Source organism: Candoia aspera, chromosome 4, assembly GCF_035149785.1.
Source record: "Candoia aspera isolate rCanAsp1 chromosome 4, rCanAsp1.hap2, whole genome shotgun sequence".
Taxonomy (NCBI): domain Eukaryota; kingdom Metazoa; phylum Chordata; class Lepidosauria; order Squamata; family Boidae; genus Candoia; species Candoia aspera.
In genome coordinates, this window is record NC_086156.1 from 103,190,365 (window position 1) to 103,204,623 (window position 14,259).

The following is a 14,259-nucleotide window of genomic DNA, read 5'->3' on the forward strand; positions in this document are numbered from 1 at the left end:
GTCAAGGCCAAGTTAGCATCTGGATGGGAGACCACACGGAAATCCCGGAGCGATGGACTCCACTGGGAAGTCGGGAAAAAAAAAACACCCTGGGAAGAAGACAGGGGCGAGCCACTTCCGTGTTGCAGCCCAGAAAAACCATAGGGACGCGTCCATGGAGTCATCAGGAGCGAGCTGGAGCCAAGGCAGTTCATTCCGCCATGAAGCAAAACCAATCCATTTTGGAAATGCCACACCCACCGCTGGTGCACCCGCCAAATCGTTCCCCGGAATGACTTCGCCACACTTCCGCTTTGTGCAACGCCTGCCCGCTTCCCTCTATCTGTTCCCGGACATGCCACACTTCCTGCCAGTCCTTCGCCTCCCCTTACTGTACTCCCCTCGCCCCCCCCTCCTTCTAATCGAACGAGACGGGAATCGAGGTCTCCTCCCTCCGTCTCAAATGCAGCCGCTGCTTTTCCAGCCGGAGTGAGAGGAGGAGGAGGAGGAGGGGATCCCTGCCGTTCCAGCTAATTGCTGGTGGACCCCCCCCCCGCCCCGGCCGCGCCTCCATTTCCTCTGCTTCCTCCGCGGTCCTAGCGCTCCGCCACATGGAGCCGCAGCGAAAGGGGAAAGCCCATAGACAAAGGAGAGAGCAGGTAAGGCGGGGGCCGGGGCGAGGGGGACACGCCGCCCGGGCGCGCCTTTGCCCCGCAGGGGCTGCAGCTCTGCTTCTCTCCCGCTGGAAGGACAAGCGCCCCGAGAACCCACAGGCTGGTCCTGATGCGAAGCCCTGGTGCACCCTCTCCCCGCCTCGCAGGTCGCTGTCCCCTGGTCCTAAAGACAGCCATTTTGCCAGGCGTCGCCAGAGACGCCTCTCCGCTTGGGTGCAAAGAGCTGCTGCTGCCGCCGCCGCTGCTGGCATCGTCGCCTTTGCCCACCGCCTGCTGGGAGGCGGCGGCGGCGGGGGCAGAAAGCCAAGAGGGTGCGGGCTGCCGGCCTTCCGTCTCCCTTCGGGGTCCCTCGGTCCTAGAGACAGCCATTTTGCAGAACGGTCTCCGCCGGCCGGAAACCTTTGCGCCCTGGCCGGGGCGCCCGAGCATCTCTCCGGTGCCGCAGTTGCGGGCGCGGTTGGCGGGCATCAGCGTTGGAGGCCGCTCGATCCTGGCCGCGAAAGCCGGCGAGATCAGGACACGTGTCGGCCTTAAAGCGCGTTATGGCTTTGGCTTTGGCTGGCTGGCTGGCAGAGCTAGCTAGCTAGCTAGCTAGCTAGTTAGTTAGTTAGTTAGTTACCCTTTTGGAAACTATGTTGGCTGTAAAGAAACAGCCTTCCCCAGTTGGATTTCGGGTCTTGCAATTACCAGACTTTGTCCCTGCGGGCTGGGAATTATAGCGCACGGACGCATCGGGAGAACCCTGGTGGGGAAGGCGGTTCTAAACACGCTGACACAAACGGTGCAAGCCATCGATCCGCCTTTCCTTTGTCCCTTCCGTTTAAGGAAAAAGAAGCAATGTTTGTTTCTCCTCTCCCCCGGTAAAAGACAGCGCATAACGTCGTCTTCTGGGGATGTTTTTAACAGCAGATCTACCCAGCCCACTTACATGATTGTGTCCCCCGTGCCATCCAATCCCTGCACTAGGATCATCTGGGGATGCCCAGCTCGTGCCTCCCCCACCCTGGTTTGTCAAGTCATGGCCAGGAGCAGGGCCTTTGTGGTGGTGGCACCCCTGGCATGGAATGCTCTCCCAAGGGAAGTATGACTGTCCACCATGCTTTCTCTTTAGACCCTTGTTTCTCAACCTCAGCAACTTTAAGATGTGTGGACTTCAACGCCCAGTCATGCTGGCCAGGGAATTCTGGGCGTTGAAGTCCACACATCTTAAAGTTGCTGAGGTTGAGAAACACTGCCTTAGACAATCAGAAAAGGCTGCTCCAGGACCAGATTGCCTTTTTAGTGGCTCTTGTCCAAAAAGTGAACTTCGTTTTAATTTTTGCATTGATTGCTTTAGGAATTGTTGGTTTATATCAAGTGTTTTGTTTTATTTAATTTTGCTTTTATTACTCCTTCATAAAGTGCTCTGGGCTTCTCTGAGAGAAAGGATGGTATAGAAATAAAGGAAACACGGAAAATAAAATAATAAAGGAAATAGGGAAATTACAGAAAAGCTTTTCAGGCCTCTGCTGATCAAGAGAAGGGTTTTTTTTTTTTTTTCAAAAAAGGCTGCCCTTGATTCTAAATTGCCCATTATTCTAGGATTGATATTTCATCCACCCTCTGCTTTCCATCTGCTGAAGAATAATGCTACAGTTTTTTTAAAAAAAAAACCTGTCTATAATCTCACAGAATATTATATAAAATGTTGAGTAGCCATAGAAAATGTTATGAAATGGAACTCATTATACATACATTTTCATTCAGGGAAATCTCCAGTTTCCCCCCCAAATCAGCCTGAGTGCTTCTCCCTCAGATGTGCTGAATTGGGCTCAGAAGTTAAAAAAGTGAAACAGGAATTGTTCCTGTTAAATAGACAGTGGGGACCTATTTAGACCTTACAAGGCTGAGCAGTCTGGGCATGATGGAAGTCATAGTCCAACCTGACTGAAGGGCACCAGATTGTTAAAGGCTGTTGTAGACTGGGAAGCAGTGATGTCGTGCAGCTGTGGGATGATGGAAGTTGTAGTCCATGCATCTGGGGCAGTGGAAAAGGCTGGCCTAGAACATCTTAATGCAAGAAGCCCTGAGCTTGAAGACCCCCAGATGTGATTATCATAGATTCCTACAGTTTCACCCTCCTTCTCTTCTTCTTCCCCTCAGTTCCTTCCTCCAAATGATGTGGTTGTCATTCTAGATCTGATTGTGCAGCCTTATATATTCCATCTCACACTGTTGTTCCATATCTTCCCTCCCCTCCCCATCCCTCCCCATCCCTTCCCTTCCCTTCCCTTCCCTTCCAGCTCTGGGGTTGGGACATGATTTTGGGGCAAGCTGAGTTGAATTCTTCTGAGTGGGGAGAGGCCTGAGCCGGCCTGCAGGGAATGTCTGTAAATTTAGCTGCTCGAATTGTGCCACTGTGCTCATTGGCCAGGACCCCACAGCAGGGCTGGGCAGACCTTGGCCCCCGAGCTCTCCTGCCCAGCCCTATTTTTTCAGCCCCCCAGAGCACTCCCTGGCCATCCATGAAGATGAAATTTGGCAGCAGAAGACTGAAGTAAGTGTTGAGCTGTTCATTTCTCCTTCTAGAATAAAAAGTGAAAATAACTCCTGTAGGTTTGTCTCCTATTTCACCTTTCTAAAAGAAACAAGAAAGACCCATCCTTCCAGTGTTGTGGCATCACTGCCGAACTCCCCTCAGCTCTCTCTCTTCTCCGTCTGCTACCACTCCAGCTGTGTTCAGAGGCACCCATGCATGCTCCTATGTGTACCATCCCCAGACACGCACTGTGGGGGCGGGCGGTTTAAACCCTGGGCCACCCTTTCTTTTGCAGGCTCTTGCTAATATCCAGCAGCACATCTTCCTCTTTCCTCCTGGTAGGAAACGGTTCTGCCGTGCTGCCATCTTCCTCTTGGGAGCTCCTCCACAGCCCCAGGTTTTCGGTTCTTCAAAGCCAAATGAAAGGAACCTTATGAATAATTGCAGTTCTGCTTGGTGAATTCCAGGAACTCCACTTGCGAGAGACTTGTGATTTAATTTATCTTCCTCTAAAATCTTCTCCCTCCCATTCTAGCTATGTCTGCACCTGATGGCCTTCCTATCCTCCCCCTCCCCTTCTCTCCAGATCCCCAAACCAACCATCTTGGAAAGAGCAGGCAAATTCCCCACCATCTGTTCTTGCACAGTACAGGAACAAACAGCCTGTTCCACCTGCTTCCCCCCACCCCCCAATTGTGGATGCTGACCTCTTAAACTACACACTCCTTTTTTTTTTACATCTGATTTCTGGAATCCAAAGTAGATCTGTTCTCCTTTCCTTCTGCTTTATTTTTGGTCAGTTACCCACTCCTTGCAAACTAAATTTCACATCATGTCTTGCATCTCATAAATGTTCTGATGCTGTAGGCACTCCCTGAATAATCTGCATATAAACTGTACGGAACAGCTGTCACTCCCACTTGGACCCTTCAGAAGCGATGCCAGCTTTCCCAATCTTGCACCTTGCAGATATGTTGGATGACGGCCCCCAGCATACTCATTCCACACAGCCTGTGAAAGCCACCAGGTTGTGGGGAGGTTGAGCTGTACGAATGAGCCATCCGCTTCTTGGTTTTGTCTGTTCCTGTGGCTTAACTCTGTTTCTCTTTCAAAGTTGCTTCCCGCCGAAAGGTGTAGGCTAGAGATAGATCCTAACTCAGGAGGGGACAGTCCTGATGCCACACATATGGCCAGTAACATCCCCAGTTTTGGTGGCATGGTAGTTCTCAAAAGTGGAGGCAAAAACAGGAACACCAGATCTCTCAGTCGTTCCAATTTCCACCCCTAAATACTTTCTCTGCCCCACAAGCTCCCAATATTCCACTGACAAAATGCTGTCATTTGGCCCCCAAATTCCAAGGCCTTTTAAGAGTGGAAATGGGAGCAGTTAGCTTCCTAAAAGATTACCAGCCCATCCCTACCCGTACAACCTCCAGGCGTCCAAATAGGCCAAAATGGTTACAGCCTTCCGGTGACATCACCATCTTTCCACCTGTCATCCTCCAGGTTGCTCAGGGTGTGAGTTAGGGTCCCCAGTCCTTGGGAAGTTGCTAGCCCCATTAGAACAAGGAATTCCCTCACCCCCACCTAACAGTGAAGCTCAGTAAGGATTTTCTCAGCTCTGCCAATAATGATTTGATCAAGCTGCCAACTTCCTCCCCTACTCCTCTGCACTGCTGGCTCTCCTTTACCGCTCTCTGTTCCCACACAGAGACACCCACAGCATATGGCTCTGCTTCGCTCGTGTATTCAGGTTTAAAGAGCAGATGCCTCTGCGAGATTAAAAGAGAAGGGAATTTCTCTGTTGCCTTCTGGAATGTCTTTGGGGTTGGAAGGCCCATCACCTGGAGGAGGTTGAATTGCTTGGCTCTGTCTGGCACCTAGATTTCTTCAGCTCAGCCCCATTGTGTGCTGGCTGGTTTTGAACTGGAGGTTTGGGAGGGAGAAGAAGCTGGCTCCAATAAATGGACAGGCCTTTTCAGACTGGAGAAAAGGAAATGCCCAAATGGGCAGGAATACTTTGCCATTCAGCTGCTGCCTGAAGATAAGACCCAGATAAGAAAGAGGAGCATCTGTTGACAAGTTTCTGAGTTGTGAACAGTTGACCCCCTGTTCCGGTTTTTGGTGTTCTTACTCTGACCCTGAAGCAGGAAACTGGGGACTGGAATTCAGCTGAGAGAAAACTAACTCATTTTTTTAACATGCCTGACTTTCTCAGGGTTCTGTAGTGCTAAATACTGTAATCATAACTCTGGATGTTTGGTGCTGCTCTTGCCTTGAGCTTGACTGCACACAGGCATAAAGGAGTTTCCCCCGCTTATTCGTACTGGATCGCTTCGCCACTTGCTCAAAATCTCACCATTGTTTGTAAGTGGTTGCAAATTTTAGAAGAAGCCTCCTTTAAAAAAAAAAAAAGCCTGTTTGGATCCCGTCTGTCCTCTAAGAAATGCAGGGAAGCACGAGGTTTTTTCACTTTTCCCCCTTTTCGCAATCCAAAGAGGAAGCTTTGATGAAGAGCTTGTGAGTAGTCCAAGGTGAACCTCGCAGTTCAGGAGGGTTTGAACTGAGGTCAGTGCTTGGCCCAGAAGGTGGGCAGGATTTGGCCGTATTTTTCTGGCCAGGGGCCATGTGGTAATAGCGGTGGGGCTAGTTGGAGGGAGATGAAAATAGTCCTGTGGACAACTGGATAGTGTAGCTGCCGTTTTTGTACTATAATTTCCCCCTTTTTAGGCATGATCTGGGTGTTTTCTCACTGAAGGAAAGCAGCAGAGCTCAGTGACAAACCTTCAAGGGCTCTGCAAAGGCCACACAAATTAACTGGGAGGCTGCATGCCACCCACACACGTCCATCTCTCGCCTCTGTCTATAAGCCGCATAATGAGACAAGTCTGTAAATGCAGTGCCCCTGTGTGTTTCAGGCAGCACCCTCTGGAAAGATGGCTGAAGGAGAAGGAGGAGAAATGGGTGTGGAAGTGAAGCTGGAGGAGGAGGATGAAGACGGAGAGGCTGGCTACATCCAGTCCGGGCGGCGCTACAGGTGCCTGACCTGCAGCAAGACCTTTCCTAGCGTGCCACGGGTGTTGCGTCATCTAAAGTCCCATGTGGCTGGTACTGTGGACAGCATAGCTGCCAAACTCGCTTGTCCTAATTGCAGGAAGGAGTTTCCTGACCGGGCCCAACTCCGCAAACACCAGCTCAGCCACCAGACCGAGCGCCCGTACCAATGCCAGCTTTGTGCCAAGGCTTACAAAACCGCCCCTGAGCTGCGTAACCACGGGCGCAGCCACAGCGGTGAAAAGCCCTTCGTTTGCCATGAATGCGGCAAGGCCTTCATGCAGCCGGTTTGCCTGCGGGTCCACATGGCCCGGCACACTGGAGACCTGCCCTTCCGCTGCCAGCAGTGCCACAAGGGGTACGGCACTCTTTCCAAGCTGAAGATCCACCAGCGCTCCCACACAGGTGAGAAGCCGTATTCCTGCGGCGAATGCGGCAAGCGCTTCGCGGATCCCTCGGTGTTCCGGAAGCACCGCCGTACCCACGCCGGCCTCCGCCCCTATCAGTGTGAGGTTTGCCACAAGACATACGCAGAGCTGAAGGATCTCAAGAACCACGAGCGCTCCCACACCGGCGAGCGTCCCTTCTTGTGCCAGGACTGCGGAAAGGCCTTTTCCCGCTCCTCGTCACTGGCCTGCCACCAGCGCATCCACGCAGCCCACAAGCCGTACCGCTGCAACCTCTGTGGCAAAGGTTTCACCCAGCTGTCCTCCTTCCAGAGCCACCAGCGGACTCACTCCGGGGAGAAGCCCTTTCTCTGCCCGCAGTGCGGGCGCATGTTCAGCGACCCCTCTAGCTTCCGCCGGCATCAGCGAGCCCACCAGGGCCTCAAGCCCTATGCCTGTGACAAGTGTGGGAAGGCCTTCCGCCAGCCAGCCGACCTGGCCATGCATCAGCGCATCCACACGGGTGAGAGGCCCCACAAGTGCTCCCAGTGCGACAAGAGCTTTGTGGCTTCGTGGGACCTCAAGCGCCACCTGCTGGTGCACTCGGGGCAGCGCCCTCACCAGTGCGGGGAGTGCGGCAAGAGCTTTGCCGAACGGGCCAGCCTCACCAAACACTACCGCGTGCACTCGGGCGAGCGGCCGTTCAAGTGCGGGCGCTGCGGCAAGGCCTTTGTGGTGTCATCCAGCCTTCGGAAGCACGAGCGCACCCATGGCAACGAGAACAGCGATGACAAGGCCGTCCCCCTGGGCAATCATGACCCGCCCCCTAGCGACCCGTCAGCCATCGTGGTCGCCACCGTGGTGCCTGCCTGTGGGGAGTGCGGGGAGGCCTTTGCCTCCACCCAAGAGCTGCGCCGCCACGAACGCCTGCTGCACCCCGGCCTGCGCCCGTTTCCGTGCCCAGAATGCGGCAAAGGCTTCTCGGACCGGGCTGGCCTGCGTAAGCACGAGCGGATCCACTCGGGGGTCCGCCCCCATGCCTGTCCCCACTGCTCTAAAGCCTTCTTGGGTGCCTCAGACCTGCGCAAGCACCTCAAGACCCACGTGGCCCTGGAGAACAGGAGCTCTGACGAAACCGTGATGACCGCCACCATCACCACCTACGAGTCCCTCCTTCCTGCTCATCTCCATCCCCATGACGACGGGACGGAGACTGACAAGGATTCTCCCTCGGACTGCCTGCCTGACCCCCTCACGGAACCTTCTTAAGCTCCGCCTCCCTCCCTGGCCCTGCCTGTGATTGGGCGAAAAGGAGCTGGCTTGGCTGCCTGAAAGCCCTTTGCATACTTTGATGAATGCACAGTCTTGCCTTGTTGATGTAATGTGTGAACCACACTCTTTCAGGGCCTCCCATCCAGCATGGCTCTCTGGCACTTCTTTCCAAACAGGGCCAGGTGTGCTTCATCAGTCAGTGTGTGTGGTTGCCCTTTCTCCTGCCCTCCATTTTCACCCACGCCAGACATTCACTTGCCTGCCCGGTGGGGAATTAAATGTGCCTGGGGTTGGGGTGAGTGTGGCCAGAATCCAAACTCATGCTTTTGAAACTTGGGTCAGCAAAAGGGGCCTGTATCTTGTGAGACTGCACATGTGTGCGTGTGTGGAGGTGTGCTTCTGCCGTTGGCAGGGTGATTCACATTCACCTCTAGGGTGTTTCTGCAACTGTTGTGATCTGCTGGGTTTTTAAAAAAATTTTGAAGAAGAAAAACATCCAGGTCCTTTTAAGGGCAAGAAGAATTAAACTGAGAAAATCAAGGGCGGAAGCAAAGAACAACTATCTTTCCTTCCAGGAGAGTTTTACAAATTATCTGAGGGTTTCCCTGCTTGTAAGAAAAGATTAAAATAAATGGCTTGCTTTTTTTAAAAAAGGGGAAAATTGCCCTGGATTGCATGTTTGAGGTGCAAATTTTTGGCTTGTGGAACAGAATCCTTATCTTTTATTCTCCTTATCTCACCTACTGCTATTTACTTCATTTTAGGTTTTATTTTATTTCTGTATTTATTAGATTTCTATACCATTGCAATCAAAAGCCTCTTGGCAATAAAGGCTCTTTGACTGCTGAGGAGAAGGTCTGGGAATCTTCCTGTTTTCCTGTCCTTTTCCCACTACACTTCCAAAGAACCTCGCAGTCTTGGTCCTTATACCATCCATTTGCGGCCGTGAGGTCTCTTAACACTGAGTGGCTGGTGGTGTAGAAACAATAAAGCCACAAAAAAGCTGCAGAAGAGACTTTGTGAAGCTTGGCTGGCCTGCTGTGATGTTATGGAAGGTTCACTTGCTCAGGAAGCAGAGCAGCCTGCCAACATCTTTTCTGAGGGAAGGTATATTTATTACTGTGAATGGGGTTTAAACCACCCATAGGATTCTTGAGAATTGATTCTGAGAAGCAGAGAAATTAACGTAATGGTGGAAGCAAGAGGGCAGGGGGCAGTGAGTAGCCCTGACTTTCCAGGTATTGTTGAACTATGGCTTCTATCATCTCTCACCTGCAGCCATGCTAGTTGTGGCTAAGAAGGGCCAGAAAAAAAGAGAAAGGGAGAGACAAATCCCCTTGTTGGCCCAGAAGAAAATCTTTCCTGAAAAGACAATCTTCCTCAAAAAGGGGTTCTTCAAAGATACCTTTGATTTCAACTCCGATCAGAAGAGCCGTTGGAGGGTCTCCGGGTGATGCGCTCCCATCTATAAGGTGTTTGTCCAACTGTTGAGATGTGTTGGGGAAATGAGCAGTAGAAGATGGAATAGGAAGTGCAGTATAAAATGTGAGAATCAGCAGGTGGTTGACGGAAGGAGGAACCAAGGAGAAAGTCAGGCAAAGGGCACGTGTGGAGCCCAGAAACAGAATGGATGAGCACCAATGATGTTGTCTACTTGGGTAATGAAATGTCTGCAAGTAAACAACCAAGCTCAGAGAGCACCAAGGACTCCACAGTTCAACCCTAAGCTACAGATATTCTCTTCTGTTGGATTCTGTACTATTGGCAGGCAGGAAGGAATGGGTGGGTATCAGATACAGAGTTTCAGTAATTGTAACTGGGACATCCTGTTTTGGTGTCATCTGTTATTGCAACATTATGATCTGGCAGTGCCCAAGGGGATGGCTTAGGGAAGATGGGGTACACTCTTGGACATTTCTGTGGCACAGGGGGCCCTGCCTTCAGCAACTTGGTACAAATCCTCCTACAGTCTTGCCATTTAAAGGGCACCAGTTTGCATAGGCATCTCCAAATAGGGTGACTTTCAGTTGGGTGGACTTCAACTCCCAGAATTCTCAGCAATGGTCATACTGGCTGGAGGTTTCTGGGTGTTGAACTTCACATATCCAGAGGGCATCCTATTGGGGAAGAGTACCCTAGCTGCTTCTGCTTTCTCTCAAGATCCAGAGGCAAAACATCACATTTGTAAGGTAGCCACATCAGGCATGGTAGGAAAACTGACCAAGAGGGAAGCTCTCCTTTTGTGGATGTTGGCTTTAAAAGTTGTTCTGACTTACAGTTTTTTTTCCCCCTGTGCTCAAACTGTGTGAACCATGATAACTTCTTACTCAGTGGTTTGCATGATTCACCTTGGTCTCCCTTCTGTGATTAAATAAAAATGTGAGAATAAAGCCCACAGTCACCTTTTTTGAAACTCAGTGGCTGGTGGTATAGAAACAAAGCCACAAAAAAACTGCAGAAGAGACTTTGTGAAAAAGCTTGGTCAATAAACACGCACACCACCATTTTATTCCATTACACAGGGCTCTGTAACTGCGACCACAATCCACACTTAAATTGGCTGCTATCTTTCAATGCCCAAATCCAGATGTCATAACCTACATGAACCTTGGATCCAAAGCCTGCTTCTGAAAACACAAATGGGGCTATTTCAGATTTGGATGATCCAAGAAGCCACTAAACTGGATTAAAGGAGCTGTGTAGTTGGGCAGGGCGGTTGGGTAAAAGGAAGGCATGGGAATACTCCTTAAGAGAGCTTTTGTCCTAAGTGTGTTGTGAAAACACAGCCAAAGGATCATTATGAGTGATCCTAGAGAACACTTAAAACTCTGGTAAAAAGGAAGCAACCTTTTCTGAGACTGAAGACAAACTTAGGTTAGCCTGTCCAATCGCCATGCTGGGTAAGAGTGACCAAGCTGAAAGGAAAGGTAGAATAAGGAGATGGCAGCCCTCAGCTTTCCACTTTCGCAAGACGTACATGCTGAAAAGAATACAAAATAGTACGGCCAGACTTTCCAAGATGATCTGAGCCGATGTTGTCTGATCCAAGTTGAGGTAGATCCAGTCAACATTACTCACAAGAGTGATGAAATTTGCTCACCTCAAGTACCAATGGTTCTGGTTCGTCTCCCCACCATCTTGATAAAGGTGGAGGTACACAGGGCAGAAAAACATTGCCATAGGACTGTGGGCATGATGGAGGAGTGTGCCCTCTGCTGCCTCCATGATACCCAGTGGTCCCTTAATGAGTGCCAAAGAATGCTCCGTCTGCCTCATTCCAAGATTCATATTCCTGTTTCAGCTCCAGATGTTACCTTAACTGCTTCTTCTGTCTCCCAGACCCCATTGGGTCAAGGAGTTTATTTGACTTAGTAAGAGGGATGATAGCAATTGTAGTAGCGCAACATGATTAACCATAGTTAACCATAGAACTGAATTAACCCTATTTTCCAGGTTCATTCAACATTTTATTCAATCCATAAAATAATCTTACTGGCCAGGATACTGCCACATGCTTTTCTAAACCATGACTGGCTAACTTGTGTCTCAATGTGTTGTGTGAACACACCCAGTGTCCATCACCTGGGCTGTCTCTATGCTACAAATCAGCCAGGGCGTCAAGAGTGTCATGGGAAACTCAGAGTGCTCAGAGAAAACCAACTGCGTCCATCAAGTGCCTGGATCAGATTATTCTATCCAGTTTTCCCTTCCTGCGCAGGTTTGTATTAGGTGATAGTCCAAAACTGATCAGAGAGTAATTTGTTCATAATGATGTAGCCAGAATTCCCAGCTCAACCCAAGCAGAATCCTGAATCAGGTATGTACTATACTGTGTGGGTGCAGTCAAATGCCAGGAGGGATAGTTCTACTGTTGTCATGGTGAACCTGAAATCCTAAGGACTCCTTGACTGGGTAACTGCATGGACACTGAATCCCACCAGGATGAGAAGCCTAAAATTATTTACAGCAGTGTTTCTCAACCACGACAACTTTAGGAGAGGTGGACTTCAACTCTCAGAATTCCCCAGCCTACAAGGCTGGCTGGAGAATTCTGGGAGTTGAAGTCCACCCCTCTTCAGTTGCCATGATTGAGAAACACTGATGTATGCTGTGCTTAAGATCATACTGGAAAGTTCAGCAGGATGGACCATACCCTGTTCAGTTACCCAAATACACAACAAGCACTCATCACCAGCAGATGATCAGGAGGGACATCTTTGAGGGAAAGTGGAGATCTTTATGGAATATGAATGTTCTCTTGTCGTGCCCTTCAAACCTAGCCTGATATTTAGTAGAGTAGTCCAGTGGACAAAGACAGGACAAATGAATTCTCTGCATCTTCACAAGCCACTTTTGATTAAAAGCTTAGGCCAGGGTTTCTCAACCAGGGTTCCATGGAACGCAAGGGTCCCGTGAGAGGTCACTAAGGGTTTCTTGGGAGATCTCGATTTATTTAAAACATTATTTCAAATTCAGGCAACTTCACATTAAAGAGTTAAGATTCATTCTTTATTTTTAGTTTAAGAGCACTATTAGTGCATATATACAGGCCCACACATGAAACAAATAGAATAATTTTGTAACATGCGGGCTACATTTGAGCCTGAATGTGCAGGGGTTCCCCAAGGCCTGGAAAATATTTCAAGGGTTCCTCCAGGGTCAGAAGGTTGAGGAAGGCTGGCTTAGGCAACGTCTTGGCTGCACTGAGATCAGAGCAGATGTTAAAATATATGAGGTCTGGAAATCAAAGTCCATCTTGCCAAACAGCCATGATCGTGATCACTGCATGATCAGGGCTAGTCTGCCCCCTCTCAGCTTAGCCTACTTACAAGGTTATTGTGAAGATTCAGAATAGGGAACAAGAAGGATGTATCCTGAAGAAAATTAAGATAACCCAATAAGGCTACTTTAATGTGGGTGGAAGTGTGAATTCTGCTATTCTCCCCACAGGTGTTTACGGTAACAAGAGCCTCAATATTGTGTGATGTTTGGTAAGAGTATGAACCTCAGAATCACACCTACTGACCATGTTTTATCCTTCAGATCAATAGCTGAGTCATCCCGTCACTGGGAAATTGATTTAAAAATGCACAAGGATATGTTCAGGTTTATATACAAAACCTGCACAACTAGAGGGGGAAACAAGAACACACACAGAACTCTCCTCAGTCCATCTACAGCTGAAGGTATATCTGCAGGGTATGTCTATCTGATGCCTCTCTGAGCAGAGGGGTTGGGAGGAAAGATCGGGAGGGGAACTGAGCCTGATAACATGCCTAAAATATAGTTTTTTCTGCTTCTGCGCAGCTTAAGAATGAAGGGGGGAAAACTATGCAGGGAAGAGATCCCAGCCTCTCCTGAGAACCTTGTGCAGCCTTCAGTTCTCCTGCTGAAGCATCCTCTTTGCACTTTCAAACTCTATTAACACAACCTGAGAGACCGTAAACTTAATTCGTTTTAAAACAATGGTTACGATTCTCAGAATGGCATAATCAACCTGAGTGTAGCATTTTCCAGAAAGCCGCCCCCCCTTTTTTTTTTTAACTGGTTGAAATTTTGAAAAGCAGTGGCTTCTCCCCTGCTAATTATCGGTCGTTTTTCATTTTAGCAATGTATTCGTAGAAAGCATGTTTGGGGAATACAACAAAGGTTCAAGAGGAGGAAAAGAAGGGGGCAGAGAACAGTTTGCAAGTCACCTCCCATGCTCTGTTGGGGAAACCTAACATTTCAAATGTGAAAATCTCAAATTTAAGACCATTTCATGACGCAGAAATAAATTCAGACTCAAAATTTGGTTTGGGATTGCATGCGAGTGTGAATATTGAACATACCTGGGAGCCGCACATCAGATTAACTTTTGTTAGTTGAGCAGTGTAGTAGTATTCCCCAAGCTGGTGCCTTTTTAAGGTGTTGGGACTTCAAATCTCAGTATCCCCAGCCAGCACCAGCTAGGATACACTGCAATAAACAGGGTGGAAAACTCTCTGGCATGTTGAGGGAAACCTCTTAGCTCTGAATAGGAAGCTTTAATTTAGCTGTCATAGGCAAGACATTATCTTGGTGGGCTTTTCTAAGAAATTGAGAAGGGAGACCCTAGGTGGGGACCACGTTTGTGTTGGTCCCCTGCTTCTAACTCCACAGAAGATGGAGCATGAGAACACTAATGAGGAAGATCTCTCCTGCTTCTGTTCAAGGGGAATCCCTACTCAGGAGAATATAGCCTCTGATACTTGAAAATGCCACAGAACCATTGCAGGTATCCCTCTGGCCACCCCTAAAAAAATGTGTCCATTCCTCTAACTTGCATTGGAAAAATCCCCTAAACAACCTACATGAATACGAGGTCTTCTTCACACAACTTTATGACTGAGGAAAC

At 49.3% G+C, this 14,259-nt stretch overlaps 1 protein-coding gene across 1 annotated transcript; it reads left to right on the forward strand.

The window, feature by feature from the left end:
- Nucleotides 1–173: 173 nt before the first annotated feature.
- Nucleotides 174–8,166, forward strand: ZNF668 (zinc finger protein 668). The gene is made up of 2 exons (XM_063301425.1): nt 174–638; nt 6,090–8,166. Exons 1-2 carry the CDS (start codon nt 591–593, stop codon nt 7,878–7,880), a joined length of 1,839 nt encoding a protein of 612 aa, XP_063157495.1. The 5' UTR covers nt 174–590; the 3' UTR covers nt 7,881–8,166.
- Nucleotides 8,167–14,259: the final 6,093 nt, after the last annotated feature.

Bases quoted from the DNA above. Each gene is read 5' to 3' on its own strand.
- ZNF668 (XM_063301425.1), top strand. From the start codon at position 591: ATGGAGCCGCAGCGAAAGGGGAAAGCCCATAGACAAAGGAGAGAGCAG. The intron at 639-6,089 runs GTAAGGCGGGGG...TGTGTGTTTCAG, and splicing joins ATAGACAAAGGAGAGAGCAG to GCAGCACCCTCTGGAAAGAT.